Source organism: Durio zibethinus, chromosome 12 (assembly GCF_047325235.1).
Source record: "Durio zibethinus cultivar Kanyao isolate XHJ-2024 chromosome 12, ASM4732523v1, whole genome shotgun sequence".
Taxonomy (NCBI): domain Eukaryota; kingdom Viridiplantae; phylum Streptophyta; class Magnoliopsida; order Malvales; family Malvaceae; genus Durio; species Durio zibethinus.
In genome coordinates, this window is record NC_143173.1 from 3,481,884 (window position 1) to 3,509,661 (window position 27,778).

General features: G+C 33.4%; 3 protein-coding genes, 1 long non-coding RNA gene and 2 pseudogenes across 16 annotated transcripts; 2 read left to right on the forward strand and 4 right to left on the reverse strand.

The window, feature by feature from the left end:
- Positions 1-784: 784 nt before the first annotated feature.
- On the reverse strand, positions 785-7,082 carry LOC111297963 (uncharacterized). 5 transcript variants are annotated; one of them, XM_089769090.1, is made up of 5 exons: positions 6,761-7,082; positions 6,604-6,659; positions 4,248-6,514; positions 3,379-4,136; positions 785-2,671 (listed from the first exon to the last, which is right to left on the reverse strand). In XM_089769090.1, the coding sequence occupies exons 3-5, from the start codon at positions 6,472-6,474 to the stop codon at positions 1,166-1,168; spliced, it is 4,491 nt and encodes a 1,496-aa protein (XP_089625216.1). In that variant the 5' UTR covers positions 6,475-6,514; positions 6,604-6,659; positions 6,761-7,082; the 3' UTR covers positions 785-1,165. The 5 variants fall into 5 exon arrangements, with proteins under 5 accessions (XP_089625216.1, XP_022748319.2, XP_022748318.2 ...); XM_022892584.2 differs by having other exon boundaries at positions 3,370-4,136; XM_022892583.2 differs by having other exon boundaries at positions 3,379-6,514.
- Positions 7,083-8,838: 1,756 nt separating this feature from the next.
- On the reverse strand, positions 8,839-12,790 carry LOC111297964 (uncharacterized). 6 transcript variants are annotated; one of them, XM_022892586.2, is made up of 8 exons: positions 12,612-12,743; positions 12,478-12,508; positions 12,327-12,394; positions 11,350-11,465; positions 10,474-10,650; positions 9,964-10,062; positions 9,623-9,865; positions 8,839-9,517 (listed from the first exon to the last, which is right to left on the reverse strand). In XM_022892586.2, exons 4-8 carry the CDS (start codon positions 11,416-11,418, stop codon positions 9,080-9,082), a joined length of 1,026 nt encoding a protein of 341 aa, XP_022748321.2. In that variant the 5' UTR covers positions 11,419-11,465; positions 12,327-12,394; positions 12,478-12,508; positions 12,612-12,743; the 3' UTR covers positions 8,839-9,079. The 6 variants fall into 6 exon arrangements, with proteins under 6 accessions (XP_022748321.2, XP_022748323.2, XP_022748324.2 ...); XM_022892588.2 differs by lacking the exon at positions 12,478-12,508 and having other exon boundaries at positions 12,612-12,790; XM_022892589.2 differs by lacking the exon at positions 12,478-12,508 and having other exon boundaries at positions 11,350-11,483; positions 12,612-12,749.
- A 1,595-nt stretch (positions 12,791-14,385) lies between these two features.
- On the reverse strand, positions 14,386-15,209 carry LOC111296116 (TATA-box-binding protein pseudogene; annotated as a pseudogene).
- Positions 15,210-17,407: 2,198 nt separating this feature from the next.
- On the reverse strand, positions 17,408-18,280 carry LOC111297269 (TATA-box-binding protein 2 pseudogene; annotated as a pseudogene).
- A 278-nt stretch (positions 18,281-18,558) lies between these two features.
- LOC111296541 (UTP--glucose-1-phosphate uridylyltransferase-like) lies at positions 18,559-25,074 on the forward strand. Of its 4 annotated transcripts, none has more exons than XM_022890906.2 (19): positions 18,559-19,356; positions 20,207-20,301; positions 20,448-20,538; positions 20,973-21,033; positions 21,117-21,194; positions 21,273-21,323; positions 21,432-21,484; positions 22,116-22,188; positions 22,331-22,388; positions 22,475-22,521; positions 22,596-22,661; positions 22,797-22,829; positions 23,019-23,056; positions 23,137-23,212; positions 23,310-23,393; positions 23,495-23,593; positions 23,684-23,788; positions 24,456-24,527; positions 24,625-25,074. In XM_022890906.2, exons 1-19 carry the CDS (start codon positions 18,713-18,715, stop codon positions 24,649-24,651), a joined length of 1,851 nt encoding a protein of 616 aa, XP_022746641.1. In that variant the 5' UTR covers positions 18,559-18,712; the 3' UTR covers positions 24,652-25,074. The 4 variants fall into 4 exon arrangements, 3 of the variants coding, with proteins under 3 accessions (XP_022746641.1, XP_022746640.1, XP_022746642.1); XM_022890905.2 differs by having other exon boundaries at positions 18,586-19,356; positions 20,376-20,538; XM_022890907.2 differs by lacking the exon at positions 23,495-23,593 and having other exon boundaries at positions 18,586-19,356; positions 20,376-20,538; positions 24,625-24,834.
- A 758-nt stretch (positions 25,075-25,832) lies between these two features.
- On the forward strand, positions 25,833-27,175 carry LOC149515589 (uncharacterized). The gene is made up of 2 exons (XR_016346830.1): positions 25,833-26,613; positions 26,913-27,175. It is a non-coding gene; the product is annotated as an uncharacterized LOC149515589 (long non-coding RNA).
- The last annotated feature ends 603 nt before the right edge of the window (positions 27,176-27,778 follow it).

The window sequence follows — 27,778 nt, forward strand, 5'->3', positions numbered from 1 at the left end:
GTGCGTGCTTACGTGCTAAAGGTGCAACTGAAGGCTGAAGCAGTTAGCTTCATTTATTTTTTCTTTTTTTGCCTGTAAATTTTAGGTGGAAAAAGCTGCCAGCCAAGCCAGCAGCCTAATCCCTGCTTTCCACTTGCCAGAGTCCAGACTAGAATTGAGTTCATGTTTTTTTTTCTTTCTTCTTACCCCAAACAACAAACATGGCTAGGCAGGCAGGCAGGCATGCAGGCACATCTCTATACTCATTGGAACCACTAGTAGACAACTTGGCATGTATTTTCTAATGCAAAACAAACATATAGAGTTTGTTAATGCCAAACTTTATATCCACATGTAGATTGATGATTTCCCCTTGTGAGGCTGATTAAAACTTTCTAAATCGAGTTGACAATGAAAATAGGATTAGAGGAGCAACTAGTGTTCGAAAACATTGACAACTTTCTTTGATCATATATTATAAGAGTTAAGGGATATAATCGAGCAACTTAATCTAACAATTTATTTAATCTGATAATTTATGTATTTATATATTATCTGTTTCGTATCAAATACATGCAAAATATAAAATTTTTTTATATCATATCAATTTTGTATTATTTTTGCTACAAATTTTACATTTTATCATTTTATATTTTTTTTATATCATTTTCTTATTATTATATCATATTTAAAATTATCACACGACAGTGAAAGGTGAGACCAAGAGTCTTCTACCTCCGGTGTGATATAAATCACAAAAGCAAAAGAATGCAAGTACCTATAGAAGGAGAAAGATGGGAAAATATGAGAAAGAAATAGCACGAATATACTAGAATAGAACACTTCATCTGTTCTACAAACAAAATATAATTTACAAGAATTTTCAAGGATCAAAATCAACCGTTAACATCAACCTGCCTCACTTGAAAGGCAGAAAAGAACCAAAGAAGAAAAAAAGAAATCAAACCATAACTCATTCTTGAAGAAATCAATCAAAAACTCAAAAGAACATGACTACCATTAATCAAAAACATGATGGTAACCAAACTAAAAAGAGGGAGGAGAGAACAACCGTTATTAGAAGGAAACTGAAACCGCCAAAATCTCTACTTTTCTTTCTTTCTGAACTATAGTTTGTAGCTTTCATTCAGAATTACTGGAGCTGGAGCTGGAACTAGAATTTGAGTCATACTTTTAAGGTTTGATACTTTGATTTTTCAGATGCTTCTTCATATTCATTTTCTGGTCCACCAGCAGCATTCTCACTATTTTCTTGAATACCAGAGACTACATCACTAACTTCAAACTCTTTAGGAGGAACCGCATCATGCCGCTCTACTTCTGATGATCCATTCCTTAAGCCTGAGGAATGTGGCAGCTGAGCTGGATTAGATTCTGGGCCTCGTTGGAAAGCATTATGGATATCCTCTAGAGATCTTGCCTCAACAACAGGTAATTTCGAATTGGTATCTGCATGATCCTGCTGATTCTGAATTATACTTGGAAGAATTACTTCCTCAAAATCCACACCTTCATCAAGTTGCTTAAAAGCCAACTCAATATCTTCTACTGATCTTGCTTCAAGAACAGGAAGCTCCACATTTGCCTCCGTCTTTCTGTCTTCTGTTTCTTCGTTTTCATTTTTTTGTTCACCAGCTGCATTCTCACTATTTTCTTGAATACCAGAGACAACCTCTTTAGTAGAAACCACATCATGCTGCTCTACTTCTGATGATCCATTGATTAAGTCTGTGGATTGTGGCAGCTCAGCTGGATTAGATTGTGGGCCTTGTTGGAAAGCATTATGGATGTCCTCCAGAGATCCTGCCTCGACAACAGGTAGTTTTGAATTGGTGTCAGCATGATCCTGCTGATTCTCAATCATACCTGGAAGAATTACTTCCTCCACATCTACTGCACCAAGTTGCTTATAAGCCAAATCAACATCTTCTACTGATATTGCTTCAAGGCGCTCTGCTTCAGATGATCCATTCCTTAAGTCTGAAGAATGTGGCAGCTCAGATGGATCAGATTCTGGGCCTTGTTGGAAAGCATTATGTATATCCTCCAGAGATCTTGCGTCAACAACTGGTAATTTTGAATTTGCATCTGCATGAGCCTGCTGATTCACAATCATACTTGGAAGAATTACTTCCTCAACATCTACTCCTTCATCAAGTTGCTTAATAGCCAAATCAATATCTTCCACTGATCTTGCTTCAAGAACAGGCAGCTCCACAGTGGTCTTGGTCTTTATATATTCTGGTAACAGTGCAGACTCAGTATAGGCAACATGAGATTCTTCTGATAAACCAATTTCCTTGACATTAAAGTCCCCAACAGTATCCAGCTCAGAGAGTATTCCTTCATCAATCTCTTTAATCTCATCTTCCTCTTCACTGATATTTTCCTCGTTAACATGAGTGGCATATACTTCTGCATAACTAAAGTGTTCTGATACTTCTTTGGGGCCCTCACTTTCAATTTTGTTCAGGATCTTGTCTTTCAGATCTTCTCGATCTGTTGGTAACGTATGTTTGGTACTCTCAAAAGGAGAAGAAGCGGACTCCAAAGTCATGGAAGATAAATTTGTTGAGAGTTTGTCCTCAGAATCATGAACTTCGTGTATATTTGCATCATCGTTGACAATGTTTAGTACCCCTCTAGACTCACTTTCAACTAAAGATGGTTCCTGAATCAGAGTTAGTTTCGATATCACCAATTTAATATAATTAGGATATGTTTTCTGACAAAAACACCCAAATACCATAAAATTTGGGATATATTATTTGGGATACATTATGTGAAACGCAGGGAACCATAGTACAATATCTATCAAGTAATAGCAGATATGGAAAGGGATGCATGAGAAAGCGAAGAATTCAACTCCTAAGAAAATTCAAATACATCCAAGGAAATTCAAATATTTAATGCAGCAAACTTCTTAAACGCCACGGGATTTAAGCCTACACGCAATAAGAACATTTCATACCAGGAAAATCAATCACTCAGCCCAATGAAATTTTAATTAGCTGTAAATATATGAATATCACATAATACATGTTTAATTAGTTGTAAATATATGAATATCACGTAATCAATTCTGTAGTAGATAAAGAAAGAAACAGAAAAGGGGAAAAAAAAGAAACCACGAAAAAACAAACGGTATAGATTATCATTTTAGTCCTACCAAACTCCAAGCTCGCAAAAGAAGAATTCAGAACAGGGAAAACTTCATCTAACAAGAGCAAAATAAGCATCGGATATTTAATAATTTAAACAAATTATTGACGACAAAATTTGCAAAAAATAATTGGTAAGATTAATCTTCAAAGAAGTTTGGCAATTCATCCAGGCGAGGAAATTTAAACAAATAGAAGAAATACTTACATAACTTACCCCAAGTTTATCATGTTCATCAATAGGTGGTTCATCTGTAGGTTTATCAGACCACAACAACTGTTTCTCTGATTCTGGTGAAGGGTTTTCTCTAGAAGGCACATCTAGATAACTAGAGTCTGAAGGAATTTCCTCCACATTGATACCACGGTCGAGACCAGTATAAATATTTGAATCAGAACATGGTGATTGGACTTGATCCATTTCAGATTCCTTTTTATGCTCCTCTCTGAGGTTAGCCTCTGAAGATTGAGTTTCTGAAACTTGAGCCATAACTACATGACCTGGTTCCTCTGCTGTGGATGGACTTATATCATTGGAAGGCATATTCCGGTAAGTCAAAGCTATGGAAGACAACTCCTCATCCTTATCGTGGTGGCCATCAACATCAAGACTTGCATCAGAGTTTGGCGAATGCATTTGATCACATTCAGTCTGGATGATTTCTCCATTAGGCATAACACTGCCCTCTATTAAGTTATCCTCTGGTGAACTTGACAAATGAATTTCATCTTGCTCAAGCTGAGTGTCTTTCTTGTCAACCGCACACCTATCTACAGGTTCAGCCTCTGAAGATTTGTTGTGGTGGATTGGATGCTGTTGTTCCTCTGGTGAAGAATCCAACACCTCACCAATTTCTTGGTCAACTGCAACAGTCGTCTCTGCACCAAGGCTTGATAAGTCCACTTGATTCGGGGTAAAGCTTTCTTCCTTATTTGGCACATCCTCCTTCAATCCCTCATACAAAGATGATGACCCTGCATTCGTTGAAACATACTCAGCCACAGATTCAGGCACCATCGATACAATATGAACAGCAGAAGTGGAAGAAACCCCTGATGAACCAGCATATGTAACACCATGCTCACCATTCTCTGGCAGATCCCTTGCCCTTGGTTCATTTCCATTAACAGATGAAAATGAGAGGAAGTTCTCAATAGATGGAGGACTTGAATCATAAACAGGCTCTCTACGTTGATTATCATCCACCACCCTACTTGTAAAATGCAACTCTGATTCCTCAAACGAAGGTTGTGTAGAAATGCCAGATTCTTTAATTTCATGATCTCTGGGTTCAAAACCTGCAGATCCTTCTCCTTTGACATCAGATATCTTTTCATCTATTTCTGATAATGATGACAAACTTGATCTACTGCTATAACCCTCCTCAACTGGCTCTGTTCTGGGATGAATTTCATATGCATCGAGTTCAACATGAGTAGTTGCTCCATATTCAGACAAATTTGATTCCATTTCCAACTGACTTTCTCCATCTCCCAATGTGATTTCAACCATGTCATGGTGAACATTTCTGTTCTTGGCATGGTCAACATCCCCAGATGATTGGCTTTCTTGTTCATCACGGACAGAAGCATGATCTTCATTCAAGTTCAGTTCAGTTTCTTGAGAAACATCTAGCTCATTTGGCTTGTTGTCCTCCTCATCCACAACTGAACTCGCTGATTCAGTATCAGGAACAGAACTCAACTTCGACTCACTAACTTCACTTGACTGCCTCTGGAATGAGGAAGGGCTAGCTCCTTCGGTTACAAACCGCTCTGGAACAAAATAAGGTTTCCACTTAAGCTCTTGCCGAGGAACACCCAGAGATGATGGTCCCACATTGAAGCTTTCATGTCTTCGAAAGAAGGCTTCTCTTTGGGAAACTGTTTCCCTTTGATTAAAACCTGAAAACTCTTCTTGGAAACTGTCTCCTTTAAGATCAGGTTTTTCCTCACCTGAATCATAAGGAAGATCAAAAGGGTTTCTTTTTGGCTGCAAATTGGGTGGAGCTGACCCAGGAATGGGAGGTAACCCTAGGTCATCATAGGAAACATAGGGAAGTTCAAATGGGTTACGTCTTGTTGTAGAAATTGGTGTGATGTTTAAGGGAATATCAGCACTGTCTAAGTCTATTAGATTCTTCTCAGCCATAAAACTCATGCTTTTACGGGCTCTTCTCCTTGCAATAAGATTCTCCAATCGTTGGTTTCTTTCAAGCTCCAAAGTCCCCAAATCCATGAGATTTTTCTGATCATCCTCCGTCCATTTAATTGCAGATTTACTTTCATCCTCTTTATCTCCCTTTGTTCCTTCTCCCTCACCCTCATCCTCCTCATTATCATTATCTTCCTCCCCCTGGTTTTCTGACTCATCTGACTCAACACTTTCATCATTACTGCTATCATGAGACCTCTCTGAGCCAGCATCAGAACCATCATGAGACATCTGAGCAGGCTGTGGAGCTTCTGAACCCAAAAGTGGATGCAACTCATCAAGCATCAGAATTATATCTGCCATTGAAGCATCAGGAGAGGAACTCTTGGCGCCACCAGAACCAGAGTCCAAAGATTCATCATCATCTCCATCACCATCATCATCCCCGAAAACTGCTGGAAATTTACCATCCTCCACTTCAAGATTCCTGTCACGTACCTCATTTGCCAAAAGATGTTGATCCTTCACAGCCTCCCCCATACTCAACAGACCTTCACTCCCCTGCATCTCCAACTGAATTTCCCTCTTCTTCTCCACTAATGAATCATTCAACATTCCATCCACCCCATCAATCACACCATTCTCACAACGAATATCCCTAGAATCCAAATCCTCATTAACCAACGGCGTATAACAAACTGAACCATCATCTTCCTCAATTTCACTGACCTCATTATCAACCAAACTAACTTTCTCATCAGCATTCTCGACTATATCCCACCTCTTCCCTACATGTCTTTCTACAACAAAACCATCATCACCAACATCTCTCTTGATAACAGTATCATCCTCAGTAGCCCCAGTTTTCAATGGTGAAACTTCATGACTAACTTTCTCTTCTTCCTTTTCGTCGATTTCAGGTATGTTTGGTGACCCAAAACTCAAAAGGGCACCAAGCAAAACAGCAGTACAAACCAGAACAGGGGATGCAGTAACCAAAACAGAAAACAACAAAGGAAATGATCTATACAAAAATATCAAAAAACAAACCAAACCAACCAAAATTGGATGATTCCAAACCGATCTATAACATGTTTTAACTGATATCACCATAAATTTCCTAACTCTAACTCCAAATTCCAATCTTTCAAGCGCCATCTCTCTCTAAATATAAATTTATTTATTTTCAAATTCCAATCTGTTTCAAAAAAGAACCAATTAAAAGACAAAACAACCCATTGGATCCAAAGGAAACAAATTCATCACAAAATTTAAGTGTACACTCACCTTAGAGGTAGAATTAAATGAAAGAGAGAACAACCAAATGAAGATCAACCCAATAGCTGCAAAGCAATAATTAAGAGTTTTTGAGTAGTGAAATTGATAAATAAACAAAAAAAAAAAAGAAGGAAATTTAATTCAAAGAAGAAAATTTTAAGCAAACCTGAAAATTCTCAATCACATAAAAATGAAAACTTTCATGCAAGGCATCAAAAACCCAACAATACCAGGGAAAACCAACAAACCCCAAGGTCTTTGAAGCTTGGGAAATTGAAACTTAAGGAATTTTGAAAATGGGTTAAATACAAAGAGATCAGGAATTAAAACAAAAAAAAAAAAGGCAAAATGGAATCCTCTGTTTCTTCTCTCTTTCTGCTTACTTTTTTGGTTTAGCAAAACAGCTATGAAGTTGTAATTGCTTTGTTTCTCTTCTGAATTTAATTGTTTTGCTTTGTGAGAGATGGCACAAAAGGAAGAGAAAGATTGAAAACGAAAGGAAGAAACTTCCCATTATATTCACTTCTTTCTTCCTTCTTTTTTTTTTTTATTCTTTCTAAAAAAGAATATTTAATATAAGAATATATATTATAAGTTGTGACCACATTTATAAGAATATATAATCTAGTATTTTATTGCCAACACCAGCCTTATTAAAGTATATATTACATCAATGAAATTTTTTCATACGAGATTTTTTACGATCGAAATTATTTTAAATTTTGATTAATTTAAAACTAAATTAGATCAAATTTTATAAACATATAAACTCTTTTAAATTTATTTTTTATTTATAAAATTTAAAATTAATTTTTTATTTAAAAAAATTAAACTCTTTATCATTTAAATCAATGATGATAATACATCAATGGATTTATTATTTTATGCAGAGTGGATTTTGTTTATCATGATTACTATTACATCTGGTAAACAGAATTTTATTCTTTTATTGCTTTCAAACAAAGTTCTGCTGTTCCCATACTTATATTATATAAATGTAGAATTATTAACATTTATGTCTAATATGAAAATTTTATCTTGAGTACCCCATGAATTTTTTCAAAGTCTTTTGTGGATTTCAATTGAAGATGAAGCAAGATTCAAGACTTTTTAAGGCAATTAAAGGAATATGTAAAAGTCTTGGTTGATTTGAGTAAAGTACATAGATAATTAATTTCCATTTAATGCTTCAATGGAAAATTTCAAACAACTTGCCTTGCAAGGGCAATAATTAAAAAAATTTAGAAACAAAAGAAAAAAAATTATATTTGTAGATAAAAAAAATTTTGAGAAAAATCCTCTTCACTACTTAAAAATTAGTAAAAGTTTTTAGTATTTCATCTAAGGGTGATAAATGCATTTTAAATTAAATTTATAGTTGAAATTTAATAATTTTAAATTAAATATAAATTAATTAAAAAATGATTTAAGTAAATATTCATCATAAATTTAGTTAAAAATATATTTATCACCCTTAAATAAAATAATAAAAACTTTCACTAATTTTTAAATAATAAAGAGGATTCACTCAAAAAAAATCATAAAAAAAAAATCATAAAACACAAATTCCAATATGATGAGAGGATTTCATCATGCTTTCAAATTAAGTCTTGATCAATATTGTTTTTATTATATATATAATACATCACATTGACACCATATAAAACCACATACTTACTATTGAAGATGGAAGAGGTCCCAACACTAAATGATGTTGTAATATTGAATTATCTTAGTGAAGGAAAAAGGAAGGAAATGGACCACTATTACATGCTCAAGGGATTTGGTAACCTTTTACTTTGTTAAAATGGATAATTGATTGCTTTTTTAATATGACAATCTCATCACTTAAACTTTAGGTTTTCTTTTTAATTACACAATCTAATCACCCATAAACTTCGCTTAAACTTTAGGTTTTCCTTTCTTTTTAATATGACAAAAACAATGGGGCAAAGAAGGGCACCTGCCATGTGCAAGAGAAGCATGGAAAGGTAAGTGGGTGCCAACCCCTTGTTTCAACTTTCTAGCAAAATTTTGGCTTGTTACCAAACAGTAAACAATTTATCTTCATGAGACATACCAATTTTTAAGAATAGTTGTATGAACTAATGGAATTATACTGAATTCACCATTTTCTTGCTTATAAGCACATGAAATTTCAAGCACTAAAGTCTAGTTTTACTTGCATGATGAATCTTCTGTTAATAAATGTGAGAAGGTTGCATTGCATCCATGAATCATTCCTAGCAAAACAAAATAATATCGCATTGGATAAATCATTTGATAGTGGTTTGAAAATTTATTGTCCTTCACAGCAGAGTTTTGTTATGCAGCTGTGAAAGCTCAAGCTATCTAATGCAATTAATCGGTTGGCTGTATTAAAAGGTTGCATCCAGGCTACCATTTGTGTTTGACATTTGATTGCTTAAAATTTGAAAGAAGAATGAAATTGACTAGAACCCTGGTTAGGGCCATGCCAACTTGCTTATTTCACTTGTTCTGCAACAGCTGCTTCGCCCACCTGGATATCTTTGCAGCTGAGTGACAGCTCTTGCACCTGAATGTCAATGCACTCCAAATTTGAATGATTTGCTTCCTCACCAGATGATAATCCACTTTCATTCGACATGTTAGAATCATGGTCTAAATCTGGCGAACCTGAACGATGTGGTTCGGACAAATACGAACGATGAGACTGTGAAGCAGAACTAGAGTCCAGGAAATTTGACTTTCTAATATCATCCTCCTTCATCTGTTGTGCATATGCTTGATAATCAAATCCACCTGTGCTTCTCCCACAAAATGCAGCATCCAGCTTGTCCAAATCAAAAACTTCTTCCATTATTTTCAGGCTCTTTGGATCATCAGAATAGACAAATTTCATTTTCTTGCATGTCTTAGGCTCAAGGAATGGCTTCACTATCTGCCACAAAGTTCCAACCCATTAATATCATATGAACACCATGTACACAATGAGCAAATATTTTTGGAAGAAGATTAAATGAAGGATAAGGAAATAATAACATACTGTCCAGGCAGATTCAAATATTTTTGGAGGATTATAGAGGATTCCTAGGCCCAGTCTCTCTGGATAATGATCCTGCAAGATATGAGCTGTTTCCCGAGTCACCTTAACAGACACATTTGCCATTGCAAACCCCTGGAAATCTACTAGCCAAACCATTTGCTCCTGATATTGGTTCAAATTCATTATGGCATTTTCCATGCAATAAACCAAATATTTGATCTGTCCTGATGTTGAGTTCGTATTCTGAAAAGGTGAAGTTGTCCAAATTCACCATAATCATCATGAATAGAAAGGTAGAATAATAACATATGCAAAGCCAGATAATTCCATCCAACTAGTACCTGGAAACCAGGTCTCATGACAAGAACAGGCCTCCCAAGTTTGTCACTGTAATTAGGTCTGTAAATTTTTCCTGTCTCGGCTTCGTGAGCAATATCTTCCTAAAAGCATTATAAAATGTTAGTAACGGCAAGAAGCTCAAGCTCCCAGGTAGCCAATAATTATAGTTAAAAGTCGCACTTCCAGAGATTCATTTGTGAAACAAAACAAATTCTGCTGTAATTTCAACCCTGACCATCCGGGGCACAGCATGGAAAGGCAGTTAAATATCCATACCATGTGAAGTAGAGAGGAATAATAGTAGAGTCAAAAAGTAAACACAGTAGCAAGATAATAATTGTCATAGGCAATGGAACAGCTCAACCAAACTAATAAAAACTTAGTAATTTCTCCACTGTTTATCCTGCGGTAGCGTGTGTGTGTGTGTGTGTGTGTGTGTGTGTGTTTGTGAATACCTAAGAAATATAAAATTCAATGCAAAAAAGTTCAGTTAGAAAAAATAGAACGCAAACCCATCTGATCTTCTCCGGCTTGTATTGAAGTCTCCATTCCAATGTCTCTTTTAACATTTTGCTTGCCTTCTTTGTACTCCAGTTCCTTGCTCTGAGATATCTTGATATTGATGCATCCGTACAAAGGAGTGGTAACTTGTCAGCTATTGGGCCAATTAGTTTTCTAACGTCATCAATCTGAGGTGAAGGGGATTCAGTTAGTTGAACCTTCGGACAATTCAGTTTATTTAGAATTTGACTTAACTTCTCAGCTAGAAACTCTTACTATTGGATTAAAATTTTTGCAATCCACCATTTCAGTGGAAACAAAGTTTAGGATCATATAAAATTATGTTGTTGGTATAAGGATTACAAAAAGAAAAACCAATTAAAATCGTATTTTTTGAAGCATCGTGCTGCACTTTTTGGTTGACAGCATCATGCAAAAGCTCAGAAAAAGAGAATGAGTAATACTACTCTATTCCTTCTTCTATATACTTAAGAGCTTATATTGCAACTTGTTATATGCAATTCCAACTTATATCTGACATTTAATATCCTCGCTAATATTTGCATAATTATCTCAAATAAATTATATGTGACAGCTACAACATCACTGTTATAAGATAGTTCTGTGTCATCTACGTTAGTATCGATTGCCATGTCGACGTTTATTTTAATGGTATTAGAGATTGGATAACTTAATAAAAAAATAAAATTTGGCTATCAATTTAAAAATTTTAATTTAGGTACATGCTAGAAAAAGTGCAATACTTAAGGTATTTAGGGTATTATCCCATTAATCAATCAACAATCAACAATATAATCCATTTTGTTTAGCTGAAAAAAATAAAGGAAAACTTTCCCTGTTTCAAGAGTTCAGATATTAAAATTTACCTTTGCTTGTTCCTCTTCAGGCAACAAAGACGCATCTTTTTCTCTTCCTTTCAATTGTTTAGATGACATTTTCCCAAGTTAACAAAGTTGAGCAAGTCGAAATGACAGGATGGAACCTAAAACCAAGAATGAAACTACATACTGAAATCAGTAAAATGTGGCATTAAAAAGGAACTCAAACCCCAAAACATATAAAAAAATTCATTATGGATTTCAAAGATGAGTAAGAACCAGCTTATGTCATAATTAAACAATTGTAATCATGCTATGACTCACCAAGCTCTCACAGCAGATACCAAAAAATTAAAAGGAAAAAAAAATCATAGATTCTAGTGTCCTAACATGCGATGTACAATACTTGAAAAAGGACCATCTGGTACAGGGTTTTACACTGGCATAAACGTCTGAAACTCAATATGTTACTTCAAATTTACATAAAAGGTTATGAAACTTATTCCTATTTGCGTGTATTTTTTAAATTTAATTCCACATCATAAACCTAATAGTTTGCCTCTTAGCTCCAAGAAACCTAACAATCTAACCTGGGATTTATAAAACAAAAAGAAAAACTTTGGATTTTAATTTGCTTTATCCATCATAAATAATCTCCGGGCCTTCCACCAAAACGTTGAGTCCTCCACCCCAGAATTACTTACATTTTACATTTAATCCAAAAAAAGAAGAAAGCTTTCAGAATTTAGCCTAGTACATTACTCATGCTACTGTCGCAGTAGAATCCTATAAAAGTTGACAGATTGTCTTAAACTTTTCAATTATTTAATTCAATCTGAAAAGTTTCATTTTTTCCTGAAAAGTTTCAATTTTTCCCTGAAAAAGTTGCAACTTTTGATATGATGATGATCCCTTCAATGAGAAAAGTTGAAATTTTAAAAGGATCCCACAAGAATTATATCGAGTTATGTTTATGATCATAAATAAACATTGAAAACTAAAGGGTTTTCAAAGCAAAAGTTCACCTTTGAAGCTGTTCCTCAGCAAACTTTGGGTCTTTTAATCAAAGAATTTGGCACCAAAATAATCATTCCTGTACCCAAAAGAAAACCCACATAAAAAAGGAAAACATCCAAAGCAATCCATGGCAGAAAAAAAAGAAAAAAGAAAACAAACCCAGAAATGATCTTGAATGAGATAGAATAATCTTGCAAAAAAAAGAGAAAAAATGGTTGAAACAGTTGGAACCCAATCGAGATAAGGAGTATAAGTACAGTTAAGATGATAAAAAAAAAAAGACAAGAGCTTACGTGCATGGAAATTGACAAAACGTTTGTAGGAGAAGATTTGTTTCTTTATTTTATTCAACATAAATTTTGTAAATGAATAAAATAATGAGGGAAAAGAAGGTGAGAGCTTTGGAAATTCCACTAGCCGGCGGTGAGAGAAGATTAGAATATGGTTGAGTTAGTAGCCAATGCCGGACAAAACTTACATAAGTGAAATTCATAAAATTTTTTAATAATAATAAATAAATAAATAAATAATTTAATAAAAAATTTAAATTGATAGATGGATAGAGTTGAATGCGAAAATTAATAATATATAAAAAAATTATTAAAAATATTATTTATATTTCAAATTTGATCAATAATTATTTAATTATAATAATTTTGTCAATATTTTTACTAAAATTACTTATTTTACAAATATATCAAAATTTATTAAATTTTTTTTAAATTTTACATACTTAATTTATGTGATGAGATCTTTTAAATTATCGATTTTAATTTTTTAATTTTATTTATTCATTTATAATAAATAATTTCGTGAATTTTTCCTATAAAACTTTTTGTAAGTCTTTTTCCTAGCCCACTGCCCCCTGCCTTATGCTCAATGCGTTGGAACAATGGCAACATTGGTTTCTAGTAGCACGTATTTCTTTCACTCTCGGGGTTAAATACAAAATGATTCATATATTATATATTTTTTATGAGTTTGATAATTAAAAAAATAAAAATTTTATTTTTGTATTTAAATTTTAATCTTATAAAATATTTTAATATTTCAAATTAATACTATTAATCAAGTTAGCTACATGATATTAATACTCAAAAAAATCATGACAGGGGAATAAGTGCTCGGCCATTCATGAAACATATGATAATATGCATGGGACAAGTGATAGTTTAAGCTATTTTTCTCCTTTTAGAGCCTCATGAGCCTAGTTTATTGGGCCTAACAGAGACAATGTGAGTTAAGTTACAATGATCAATATTTAATTTCAACAAGTTTGAATATTATAAAATATGCTAGCCAAATTGAAGGAAAGATTTAAATAAATTTTTTTAAATAAAGTTTATGAAGTTTTTTTTTATTAAAAATGATTAAATAAAATTAAAATAAAAAATAAAAAACAATAGATTTAGAGTTCTTGAGACAAATGAAAAATGTATAAATTTTGAAATATTTTTGAAATAATCATTTTTAATAAAAATATTGATAAAATTTTTTATTATTGAATAAATATCAATCAAATTTGAATTATAAATGATATTTTTTAATTTTTTATATATTATTAATTTTTTTATTAAGCTCTATCAATCTATCGATTTTGATTTTTTATTAAATTTTTAATTAAATTATTTTTATAAAAAACTTTGTGAACTTTACCTAAAAAAATTTATCCAAATTTTGTTTCCAAATTTTAACTTTAGGGGGCATTTGGTTAGGTTTTACTTTTTGTAATTTAATTCCTTAATTAGGTACATAAAATATGATTCTTAAGTTTTTTTTTTTTAATTCCCAAAAGTATAAAATAAGGGGAGAGTAGGGAATAAAAAACTCTCCTCTTTTTAAAAAACAAAATCTTTATTGAAAATATTTGAAAAAATATTTTTTAAAATGCTATAATTAAAAAAAAAAAACTAAATTTTTAAGTCAATAAAATTATCTCTTGCACTGCATATAGTTTGATAGAGATTTACGGCAAATATTTAAAATATGAAACAAATAATAGAAATTAAACTTTCATCTGATGCAATAATTAAAGTTTAGATAACAGAAAATATGATGTACCTCAAATTTACAATTAACTTTCCCTCACAAATAATAATATAACTCAATTTATCCAATGTTTGTTCTTCTCCAAAGGCTCTGTCGGGTCTTCAAGAACTCCATTACTTGTCTGCCCTGAAAGACATAAGAATTGGATATATGTTCTCAAAGGCTTTAAGAATTTCATCTCTCTTTTGAGCTCCAGCGATAGCAATCTTTCCCGAAGAAAAAACCTGAACCATGATTTTGGATTGTTTCATACGATAGATCAATCCTGGAAACAACTCTGGCTCGTATACTGAAAACTTGAAGTGAGAATTGGCAAGCCGTATAAGATTAATAGGGAACGTAAAATCATAAGCGGCAACGATGTTCTGAATCTTGAAACCATTGAACTTAACATCAAAACCAAGCTTTTGAATGATCCGAGCATGCTTACGGGCAGCCAAGCGTGATTGTTGCTCGCTTTTGGCTCCGGTACAAACCATCTTTCCAGACGAAAATATAAGTGCAGTGGTTTTGGGTTCCTTTATCCTGATCATCACAGCAGCAAGCCTTTTGGGGTTGTATTCAGCATTTGGAGCATGAAGGGCAATGGCCTTGAGGTCAAGCGTGCAACCCAAGTTCACCGTCGACACCACGTTCTCAATGGCAGGGACAACGCCGGCACCTGGAGAGAGGGGGTGGCTGGAAGTGGAACTGGAAGAGTCCAAAACATGGCTACTCCCGAACACAGTATCAGCTGCCATGTTAATATGAAGAAGGACAATATAGAATGCAAAAATGCGGGGTTTGAATATCAAAAGAAATTGCAGAATTGGAGAAAAGGAAATAGGAAACGTAAGAACTAAGGAGAGATTAAAAGAAGAGATAAGAAGGCGAAAAAATAAAAAATCCAATTGCAAGAACGTCTCTAATAATAAACAGTCCAAGTTTCATTATAACAAGTTTCCCTATTGTTTTATGTCTGGAAGATGTAGTGAGACGTAAAATATTAATAATATTTTAATTATTTTTTATAAATAAAATGTAGATTTTTTATTGTACAAAATAAAAAATAAAATTTTAGTTTGTCTTCATTTGAATTTTGAGACAAAGTTAAAATTAATATCGAATGCTTAAATGAATAATATTAGCTTGAATCCAAACAAAATAATATCAAAATGCTTAAAAGAAAAACAAAATAATTTCGCAGTTGATGGGCTTGGTCCGAACTCGGCATCTGCTGATACCCTCGCTTCCATGGAACACGATTGGAGTCCAATGCGCGACCATCAGGTAACTGAAATTTTACGTATATTTGTACAGAATCTTCTATGCATGTGTAGAGGATCCGGATAGATTAGTTTCCTTCAGTAGTGTTCGATGATAATTTTTTTATAAATTTTTCTTCTTTAACTCGGTAACTTTTGGGTGAAATTCCAGCATATTGTATCAGCATTAGGTTTCTTGACATTCATCCATCTCTTGTTCTCAGTATTGGCCTGGAAAAATGGTGGTTTGTTTGCAACATTGTAACATGAATCAAATGGCATAATTGTTTGCTTTTGCCTCTGGTTTAATGATAGCCTTTTTTTTTTTTTTGTTCTTGTAATCTGTTGTCGATAGAATTATCAGGCAATATGAATAGATTCATTCTCCCCTGCATATTTATTGTTTTAAATTGTTTGTACTTTTTACTTAAGCTTGAAGCCTACTATATTCGTTGAAAGGAACAGTGACTTTATCTCGTACGCGCTTTCAGGCAATGGACAGAGCGCACAGATTCGGCCATCGGAAAGTTTTGAATGTCCTTCGTCTCATCATGCGTGGCTTCCTGGAAGAGAAAGTTATGAGCCTCCAACGGTTCAAAGTATCAGTTGCCAATGTTGTTGTCAATGCTGAGAATGACGGCCTGAAAACCATGAACACTGGCCAGTTGCTTGATCTATTTGTCTCAGCAGAAACATCTAAAAAGGTTTTTTTATCAGGGACTTTTTCCGTGTGATAAGGCGACCATACATTTGCATGTTATTTTTGGTTCTTTTATGGGTTTCTGTTTTCCCTATTTCTTCCATGCTTTATTATGCATTTCTGAGTATAGTTGCCTGATATGAGGATTAGATTTTGAAGTTTTTCCTATGGTGCGGATAGGTTCTTCAAAGAGATCAAAATGTTGAATAAATGGAATATATTGAATTTTCATGCTCTTGCTTTTAGTTCTTTTGAGGTGACAGATACAAATATATTTGAATTGCAGGGAGCTACTGCTTCGAAACGTTCAGAGAGCAGCATAGATGGAAACCCAAAACTAATGGGTTCAGGGAAGGGGTTAAAAGTTATCCTTGTTGGATTGAAGGCGCTTTGGGATCAATCACAGTACACTGAGGAATACAATTTAAGCCAGTTCTTAACAAAACTTAATGGCTGAAATAAGCTGCGCAAAGACCTGAATTTAAGTGGTGAGGTAATGGGTTAAAAGATTATTCCTGGTTCACCGGTCAGGTTTTGGGATCGTTGTGTGCCAGAGTTAGATCAAGACCAGTTCATATTGAAGCTAATTGGTTGAACCCAGCTGCTCGTCTGTACAGTGTGTATATATCTAATTTAGGACCCAATTTTGGCAATTTTTAGGTGTAGCTTCATATTTTTAATATGGTTTTACTCCCTTTCCCTTTTTTGGGATGTTCTTCCCAAAATTTAGTCTATCCTGACTTTGCATCAGGGAGGCTAGGAAAGAAGCTGCTTTAAGAGTGGTTGGTCCCAGGTCTCGAGTCTCAACATGAGAGTTTCAGGTTGATAGACATTTACAGGAAATATTTAAAATAGGAAGCAAATTATTGAAATTAAACATTCATCTGAAGCAAGAATTGAGGTTTACATAAAAGAAAATATGTTCTGATATTTACAATTAATTCACCCTCACAAACAATAATAAAAGAAAACTGCAATTTATTTACTGTTTCTTCTTTTTCTTCTTCAACAACTCTATTAGGTCTTCAAGAACTCCTTTACTTGAAATTAAACATTCATCTGAAGCAAGAATTAAAGTTTAGATAACAGAAAATATGGTCTACATAGAGTCTTTTGCTTGTAGACCCTCACAAGTAATGGTAAAAAAAACTCAATTTATCCTCTGTTTCTTGTTCACCAAAAACTCTGTCGGGTCTTGAGGAAGTCCTTTACTTGTCTGTCCTGAAAGACATAAGAATTGGATATATGTTCTCAAAGGCTTTAAGAATTTCATCTCTCTTTTGAGCTCCAGCGATAGCAATTTTCCCCGAAGAAAAAACCATAATCATGATTTTGGATTGTTTCATACGATAGATCAATCCTGGGAACAACTCTGGCTCGTATACTGAAAACTTGAAGTGAGAATTCGCAAGTCGTATCAGATTAATAGGGAACCTAAAATCATAAGCGGCAACAATGTTATGAATCTTGAAATCCTTGAACTTAACATCAAAACCAAGCTTTTGAATGATCCGAGCATGCTTACGGGCAGCCAAGCGTGATTGTTGCTCGGTTTTGGCTCCGGTGCAAACCATCTTCCCAGAGGAAAATATAAGTGCAGTGGTTTTGGTTTCCTTTATCCTGATCATCACCGCAGCAAACTTTTGGGGGTTGTATTCAGCGTTTGGAGCAAGAAGGGCAATGGCTTTGAGGTCGAGCTTGCAACCCAGGTTAACAACCGACACCACATTCTCAATCGTAGAGACAATGCCGGACCCCGGACAGAGAGGCTGGCTGGAACTGGAAGGATCCAAAACATGGCTACCCTCCAACACCGTATAAGCTGCCATGTTAATATCCAGGAGAACAAAAACTCTGTTTGAAAGTAAAATAGAATGAAAAAAACGCAGAGTTTGATTATCAAAATGAAATATATAAAAAAAACCTGTTTTTAACCCAAGAACTAAGAAGAGATTAAGAGAAGAGATGAGGCGACAAAAAAAAAAAAATCCAATTGGGAGAAGTTCTCCGAATAAACAGTTCAAGTTTCACTATAACAAGTTTCCCCGTTGTTTTAGGGTCTGCATGATGTAGTGAGACGTAATAATATTAAAAATATTTTAATTATTTTATTTATAAATAAAGTGTAAATTTGTTTACTAGCATATATGAAAAAAGAAAAAAGTATTTAAAAAATAATAAAAGAATCGGGTTAACCCGACCCGACCCAATACTCGAAATTTGGATTTTCCATATAACCACCGTTTCATTCCTCTGCTTTGATAAAATCTGCAAAACCTCAAAAACCCTAAATCTGAAAATTCGGTAATTGGCGAAAAAAAAACTTACCTTTTGGGTAGATACAATTCACGCATTGAAGCTTGAATTTCGTTGACACCCAAAGTTTGTCCCTTTGGAAAAAATGACAATCCATTCAGTGGTAATCCAAAAGCTCTTAACGACCAATTCCCATATCGGCCGGCAAATAGCAACCCACCATTTCAAACAATTTACCTACGGCTTCCGAAACAAACAAGCCATTATCGATTCCGAGAAGACCCTAATCTGTCTCCGCAATGCTCTCAACTTCATCACTTGCCTCTCACGTGACCCATCTTCCTCTTTCCTCTTCATCAACACGAACCCACTTTTCCAACCCATAATCGACGAGATGACATTGAGAGTGACAACCTTAAGCCCTGAAAGGGCAAGCAACCTTTCGAAAATGCGTGGGTTTTTGACCAACAGTTTTAGTCCGAAGAAGTTTCGGTCTAGGAACAAGAAATTGGTTTTTGGGCCGACTAGGATGCCGGATTGTGTTGTGGTTTTTGATACTGAGAGGAAGAGTTCGGTTCTTTTGGAAGCAGAAAGGTTGGGGATTCCCATAGTTGGGTTGGTTGATTCGAGTATGCCGTGGGAGTATTATAAGAAGGTTACCTATCCCATACCGGCTAATGATTCTGTTCAGTTTGTTTATTTGGTTTGTAATATGATTACTAAGTGTCTTATGTTGGAGAGGAAGAAAAAAGAGGGGGAAAAGGGGATTGGGAGGAAGGCTACAAGTAGGTATGGAATTTTGTCTATTGAAATTTGAATGCTTTGAGCTTAGATAGAAACTTGGTTTTCTTTTTTCTTTTAAATGTATGTTTTAGGTATGGAAATTTGAATGCTGTAATGAGGTGAATTTTTTTTTTTCTTTTGGGGGATAGGGTGGGGTTGATTGGATTTCGTCTTTCAATTAGGCGGAAAATGCGTTTCCATGGAGATTTAAAAAAAAAATAAATTAAATGTATATTCTACAGATATGAGTAGAATGGATGTTGAAATTTGAATGCTTTGTGCTTTAGGTAGAAGACGGATATGGAGGTATTTTGGTCCTTTGAGTGGGTTTTGTTACTGAAATGTGCATGCTGTGTCAAAAATGAGTATACAATCTGTGTTGCATAGGGTATGCGATGTAAATTGAATCCTGATTTTATTGATTTAACTAGAGAGGAAGTGAGGAAGTAACTAAGTTTGTTTGTAGTAATCGTTGTATGATAGGATATGCGTGATGAAGGATTTAAGAGGGATTTGAGTTGTGGATTATGATTTATATGTTACCTGATATGTCTAAGACAGAATTATGAGTTATTTCTAAGTAGTTCGTTGCTTGAATAGAGCTTGGTTGAGTATTTTAGTATAGGGAGAATATCCATTGTCGGTTTTGATTGGGTTTACCTCTGATATTGTGCAGAACGATAGGGTCATTTCCTATTTTTTTGTGTGAGTTAGGAATTCTTGCTCTGAAGTTTGTGTATTTGATATGGGTTGAGTGTTCATGGCTTGGTGTTGCACTGTTTCTTCTGTTCTTTGTTTCTATATTGGTGTTATTTCCAATTGTTTGGTTTACATAAAATCTGATATTTGATTAAAGGGAAGAAACGGAGAGCACTAGTGAGAGCAAGGTGGACAGTTCAAATGATGAAGTGCTTGTCATTCCTTATGATAGCTTAGTACCTATTTCTGGGGGTAATATTTACTCTTGATTCATTTATTTGTGAATTTATTTTATTCCAGCTATGGCAACTATGAAATTATTGCAGGACATTGGAGTTTGCTATCTTCAGCTTGTATAACTTGTACAATTTGTTTGTGTTCTTTCTGCCTTGAGTTAGATATTGCTGAAACGAAGCAGCTTTTGGACAAACTTGTTGTGGTGAAATTTGATGGAGCTTTGGGAATAAATATGGGCTTCAGTGGTCCGAAGTAAGCAATAATCTTACTTTGGAAATTTGATACTCATCTTTCTTTTCCAGAAAAAAAGGATTTCTTGATGACTCCATATTTATATATTAAATACATGCCTCTACTTAAATTGAATATGTTTTCTGTTATATATGTATGTCCTGCTCTTTCATGAAGATGGACTGAATATCTGCTTCTAATATTTTGAATGAATCATTTTTGTTATTATACTGGGAATTTGCATGTGAAGTGTACTTGTTTTGAATAGATATACTAATCATTACTACTTAGGTCTTTAGTGAATTTAATACTTCCAGAAGAATTTAAGAATTGTCCAGTTTTAAGTTGAGAAAAGGATGTGCTTTCTTTACTTTGTTCTTTAATGTACAAGGCATTCTTGTCATGGAAACTGGATATTTGGTTGAATTTGTGCAATTCCTTTTTCCTTTGCACAGGTCTTTGATTGAAGTTAAAAATGGGTCAACATTCCTGGACTTAATTGTTAACCAAATTCAGGTTGGTTGCTGGTTTTTTTGTTGTATTTACTGTTGTTCTAGTGCACTGGAGCTCACTAGTTCAACATTTTCAATTCTTTGTAGTCACTAAATTCCAAGTATGGGTGCAATGTTCCTCTGCTTCTAATGAACTCAAGCAGAACACACGATGATATGTTAAAGGTGATTTGCTTTTTCCTCTCCCACATTATGTTCTTAACCTTGTATCTCAGTGGTACTCATCCAAGTTGTCATACATAGGTTTTGGAGAAATACTCCAGCTCAAAGATAGATATACATCCTTTTAGACAGGTTTGAGAACCTAGCTAGTATTTTCTTGTTGTATAACTGGTTCTGGAATTTATTCTACAAACGTTAAATTTATGACTTCCTTTTGATAAAATAATTGGATTTATTTAGGGGGAACAAACTCAACTGGAATTATCGGTAAGCGAGGGAGGTGTGGATGAATGGTATGTCTATTTTTGTATCCTTCCTTTGACACTGTATCATTTTTTTTTTCACGTATAAGAGTGTCTGGTGATAACTTAACTATGATATTGATATTTAGCAACTTCTGAAAGTTTTGGTAAAGTTCATAATAAGGCTTTAGAAATTAACCATTAAGTTGAATATATGCATACGGGTAGCTCTACAGCTATTACTCCATGAATTTATTCTTCGTTTTCACTTTTTTCTCATTTTGTCATGAAATACATACCCTTTTAGATTATTCTATTCTAGATGTATTTTTTCCTTATGTTAGCATCCTGGTATCGTTCATTCTGATGAACTGGATATAGATGGTATGCTGTCAGCATCGTATTACCTTTCATACAGATGAACTGGAAAAAGGCATGGTTTGATGTCTAATTGACCACCATAGAGATGTTTTTGCTTGTACCATCATATGGCATCTCTTTCCCATGTGCAATATTAATTTATCCAAACTTTATGTGGCGATTTGGACATTCCCCCAATAGCCAATAGATTCTTTTTCTTTTAGCTTATTTGCTCTGTAGGATTACATTGTGGTTTTGCTCACCAATTGCTGAAAGTTTTCTCATTGGTTCTTTTAATTTTTATATTTTTTTATACACGAAGGTATTCTTCTGATCATGCTACTCAATTCCTTTCCCTCATGAATAGTGGAACTCTTGATGTACTACTTTCCCAGGTAAGAATTTTCTCTGAAAATATTCCTTTTTTTCCTCTTATGTCTATAAAAGAAAGAAATATCTATGAGAAAGAAAATGCAAAAGTATGCCTGGAGGAGGAATCCTGATGCAAACTGTTAATAATTTTCACATTGCTTCCAGGGTAAGGAGTATGCCCTTGTGGTTAACCCAGATAATGTGGCTGCTGTTGTGGACCCAAGTATCCTTGTATTGTTTCTGTTATTTGATTTTCTGATTTTTAATGACCTTCAATTCTCTAGTTGTGCCCCTTGACTGATATTTTAGAAATCTTGAACCATTTGGCTCAAAACAGTATCGAATACTGTATGGAGGTATGCAAGGATTATTTCCATTGATTATACTACTTTGGCTAAAAAAATCTTTTGTAAGTTGTTACTATTTTCAGGTGATGCCAACCGCCTTAACTGGTTTAATGAACTTTATGGCTGGTTCACTCCAAGGAAAGTTTAAGGCAAGTGATATCTTTAATTGTCGTAATGTCTGATAAATTTGTTTGAAATCTATGTATACTTCAAAACAGCCTTAAATTAACTTTGTTTCTTTCATTATCATATAAATTAACTTTGTTTCTTTCATTATCATATAGCTTGAAGACTTTACTGCAAATCCTACTCAAAGTGTAAGTTGCTTATAACATTTTTTTTAGAGAAGAAAAAGTCACAGCAAATCCTTTATTTCCACTTTTTGTCCAAAATTTTATGTCAAAGTGCACAGAACAATAATGGAATGGTGTTGTTTCATTCAGACATTATTTGGTCATCTGACTGATTTATTATCTGCCTTTCTGTTTTTTCATGGTCATAACAAGTCGGTGAAAAAGTTCAAATTTATTGATACAAGGAACTTGTGAGTGAACTGCTATGCCTTGTGAATTTGCTCTTTAAAAAAAAAGCAAATATGCCGAATAATGGTTCCCTTTTTCTCAGGTGGATAGATTTGAAAGCGATTAAAAGGCTTGTAGATACTAGTGCACTCAAGTTGGATGACCTTTCTTCTTTAAAGGTGCTTTTTGCTTAAAATTTTCTTAGACAGGTGTACATGCTACATCAATCAAGAAATTAATGAAGTTCTTATTGTTGTTACTTTGTCATTGAGGCAGTTATTTGAAAAATCAGTTGGCATTACCATTCCCCATTCTCGTTTTCTTCCATTGAATTCCACATCAGACTTGCTTCTTCTTCAGGTGATCCTCATTTATCAACTATAATTTTGTGCTACAACCCAAATAAAATATTATTTCATCTTGACTTAAGGTTCTGAACATCAAAATTATGTGTTCTGCAGTCTGACCTTTACACATTTGCTGAAGGTGTTTTAGTTAGAAATGACACAAGGACTAGCCCTACTAACCCTTCCATTGATTTAGGACCTGAATTTAAAAAGGTGAGGTTATTGAGTTGCGGTCATTACCTATATTGTTGCTGCATTTTATTTTCTTTAATCTGTTTATTTATTTTCTATTTTCCTCTTCAGATCAGCGACTTCAATAGTCGCTTTAAGACCGTTCCTAGCATTATTAGGCTGGATAGCTTGGAGGTGACTGGTGATGTTTGGTTTGGAGCTGATATAACTCTCAGGGTATCTGCATTATTTCTCCTGCATCAGTATCTTGCTTCTTTTTGAAATATTTGTTCCTTCCTCTTGTATTAGGTTTAAACTTGATACTATCATTTTTTCAGTATTAAAAGCTGTAGAGTAGTGGGTGTCAGTATTTTCAAGTTGCTCTATAATTTGATAATGTGTGAATTATTGATGGCTAAAACATGCTAGAGAGAGCTTGTGTCCAATGGAACTTTGTATAAAGTATCTCAAAAGTTTCCTTTTCCCTTCAAATTGAAGAAATGCCATCAAAATATTGAGATTTTATACTTTAGGAATTTCAAATATAGTATTGGACTCTTTTATTTTTTTTTTTTCGTTGAAAATAAATTAACTATCTGCAAGTTTTGGCATGCATTGTTGATTAATTTTTTGAAACAAATTACAGAGAACAGCCAATACTGATATCATGTTATGTATATTGAAATATACTTGCAAATGCATGTGAGGCAATTGCCTGAAGTGTATAGAGTACCATTCACATGCATGCATGCATGTATATTTGGAGAAGGTCGGGATTGGGTAAAAAAATTGGATGCATTTGCTTTCTTTGTGGTTTTATTTGCCTAGTGTTTTAACTCTACCAGCAAGTCATGAATTTTGCTGTTTTACTCAGTTCTGTCTTGTGATGGTTTGTTTTCTGTAGGGGAGAGTTGTAATTGATGCAAAACCAGGAGTGAAATTGCAAATTCCTGACGGAGTTGTGCTTAAGGATGAGGTAAATCTTGAAACTATCATTGTACTGCTTGAAGATACCGGTTTCCCCTGTATTGACGCTCGATCTGTTATGTTCTTTTGCCTTTTGTTTTCTTCAGGAGATCAATGATGCCAGAGACATTTAAGAGAGGAATCATCTCTACCATTTTGATTGAATCCCTTAAAAAAGAGGAGCAACAAAAAAATTTTTCAATAGAAGATTTTGTAATGCGCACTATCAATATATTCAAATTTCGTATCGATGAATGTTCTTTGCTATTGGAACAGGAAATAATAGTTAGAGCACTCAGCTTAGTGGATTCATATTACACTCAGCTTAGTGGAAAATGATAGCTCTGGCTTGTAAACATGAAATTTAGGATTAATGTTTTTCTTTGTTGTTCTAATGCATTTGGGGAAGGTAGTAGCGGGTATGAAACAGTAAGCTTCATCTTATGTATTTTACATCTATAATGTATGCTAAGACAAGATTCTGCATCAGACATAAGAAGAGTCCAACTTGTATTTTATCTTACTAGGATATAATTTCACTTCAAAAATCTCTGTTTAAGTCTCGGGTTCATTCAAAAGTTCTTTTTGCTTCTAGAGATGAATCACAATCTCTGAATTTTTATTTTTATTTTTTTTGTATTTTATAAAAAAAGAAAGAATTGACTTAATGTATCCTTAATAATGCTCTTGAATTTCATAAAATTCATTGTCCAATAGAAAGAGAAAAAGAAATGGTAAAAGATATAATAGACCAAGTAGAATGCTAAATGCATAGATATTGATGGGTTGGATATAGTTACCAGAGTGATTTCAAAACTTAAAAACAATAATTTTTATTTTTTTACAAAAAATTATGGATAGTTGAAATTTGAATCCCAATTCTATAGAATGTTGTCCGACCTGACTCAATGTGCACTGTATATAATTCTAACAAATTCAATGTGAACTATATATAATTCTTACCATAATATCAGTAAATTAATACACATCAACGGTATGTACTTTATTACCCAATCATATATACATAGAGACAAAGCTACTGCTGCAGAAGATGCCTATATGCATTGGTCTTCTTGTGAGAAATGGGAATCATCATGGATGCCTGTTCTTGTTGGTGTCTTAGGCTTGGAATGTTCTATTGAACTATGTTTAGGGGTTCATATCATAAATATATATATATATATATATATATTTCCAAAGTTTAGAATGTGTACATCTAATGTTCTTTTTAGTTGATCTTACCACTTCATATATCTTTGTTTTTATCTTTTATTGTAATTATATTATTTTGATATAATAAGTGAAATAAATATGGTTAAATTATGCATAGGAATTTTGTACCAAAACAAAATTTGAACTTCAATATTTTTTTTTATATAATTTATAAAAATCTTGTTTCCATACAAATTAAAATAGACTATTTGTTCAATTATTAAAATTATCAATTACATTCTATTAACTTTATTGACACGACAATTTAATGAAATTAGATGTCAAATTCTTTAAATAATCGTTATATCATACAAATTTAAACTTAATCCCCTAATATACTTCATAAAAATTTTGTTTTCTTACATGTTAAATTTGATAATATTGATATAATTACTAATGTTGTCTATTAATTTTCCTTAATTTTATTAAAAAGATTAAAGTTTAAATTTTGCGTAAGTTGAGAAGCGGTTCTTATCATAAACATATTTTTGTTAGCGTTTAGAATAGACACATCTGATGTCCTGTTTTGTTGATATTGTACTTCATTCAAACTTTTGATATATGTTGGTCAGTATCTTTTATTCTAGTTATGTTATTTTCTTATCCATCAGTTGTTAGCTATGTAAAACCAAATACTAAGGCTTTCTACAAATATTTTGAAAAATTTTAACTTGGATTCTGTTGTTTTGGCAATTCAAATTCCTAGATGAAATTTCAAAAGATTTCAAATGGCACTTGTTTTCAAGAATCATAGAGTGGCTGTGTATACAAGGGGAAGAAATGCTTGGCAGGAAGCAAAAGAAGCTTCTCAAAGCTCAAGATTGTGAAACTTGACAATGATCTTCATGCTGTAATGATCAAAGGTCCTATCCCTGTTAAGCCAGGTAATCTGCTACATGCAATCCCATCTATGATTTTTGGATGATTTTGGTTCTGCATCATTACAAATGCTAAATTCTGTATGATTTTGCTTTCTGCAGTAGAAATTTAGAGTTTTAGCTGTGGAATCTTCTAATGCATTCTTTGGTGTATGATTTTAGATAGAAATTTACAGATTTTCTGAGTTAACATTAATTCCTGAATATTGGAATGGCTTCTCAATTTGCAAAACACTCAATAATTGATCAGCTGGTTCTACTTCACAAATATTCTTAGTGAATGAATGAGTTCCCTCTACTTACAGAGCAGAGAAGTTTGAGGATGATGCTGAGTTTCACTTGGATTTCTTACAGATTGAAATTTGAAATTGGGTGTTAATGTCCAAAAATTTAATTAAGTTCATCTAGTATTATAGGTGCTTTTCTTAGCAAAACCATAGAGATTGGCGGACTAGCAATCTAGGTGCTTGTGAAAATTATGCAATGGCACTCCTGGTTTTGTAAGGATGAACACAGTTGCTGATGTTGTGTTTAATGCAATGTGCACATATGGCCATGTTGTGTGCAACGATTGTGTTCCAATGTGTTGTTTGATAAACTTGATTGATTCATTGTTGTTTTGATATTCAGCTGGGATGTTGAGGTAGGTACAAGTATATTTAAATTTATCAAAAATGAAAGATGATGTAAAAATAAAGGACATGAAATCTAAATACATAAAAGATAAATTGCAAGAAAATTAAAATATATGAAAATTAAATTGAATAAATTTAAAATGTCCTAAAAATAAATTGCATTAAAAATAAATAAAAGCCTGAAATTAAATAACATAAAATTTAATTTGCTTAAAAAAATAAAATTGCAAAAAAATTTAAATGATTACATAATTAAAGGAACATAAAAATTAAATAATAAAAAATCAAAGTGCAAGGAAATTAATTAACATTGAAATAAAAAGTTAGTGCATGAAAGTAAATAGCATCAATAGCAAATAAATAAGATTTAGAGTGGTAAAAATAAAATAAGCCAAAAACATGAAAATTGGAACACATAGTAAAGAATGACACAGGCCCAACCGAATTGCATAAGATGGAAAGAAGTGTTAATGCAGCAACTAAGTAGCATATCAGTAAAGGAAAACAACTTAGAATTTTAAAGGAGAATCAAGTGA

Coding starts and splice junctions, on each gene's coding strand:
- LOC111297963 (XM_022892580.2), bottom strand. CDS start 6,474: ATGGCGCTTGAAAGATTGGAATTTGGAGTTAGAGTTAGGAAATTTATG. Junction 2,672..3,369: donor ATAAACTTGGGGTAAGTTAT/GTAAGTATTTCT, acceptor ACTCTGATTCAG/GAACCATCTTTAGTTGAAAG.
- LOC111297964 (XM_022892588.2), bottom strand. CDS start 11,418: ATGTCATCTAAACAATTGAAAGGAAGAGAAAAAGATGCGTCTTTGTTG. Junction 9,866..9,963: donor TCATGAGACCTGGTTTCCAG/GTACTAGTTGGA, acceptor TCACCTTTTCAG/AATACGAACTCAACATCAGG. Junction 9,518..9,622: donor TATTTGAATCTGCCTGGACA/GTATGTTATTAT, acceptor ACTTTGTGGCAG/ATAGTGAAGCCATTCCTTGA.
- LOC111296541 (XM_022890905.2), top strand. CDS start 18,713: ATGACAATCCATTCAGTGGTAATCCAAAAGCTCTTAACGACCAATTCC. Junction 21,324..21,431: donor ATATACATCCTTTTAGACAG/GTTTGAGAACCT, acceptor GGATTTATTTAG/GGGGAACAAACTCAACTGGA. Junction 23,057..23,136: donor TTTATTGATACAAGGAACTT/GTGAGTGAACTG, acceptor CCTTTTTCTCAG/GTGGATAGATTTGAAAGCGA.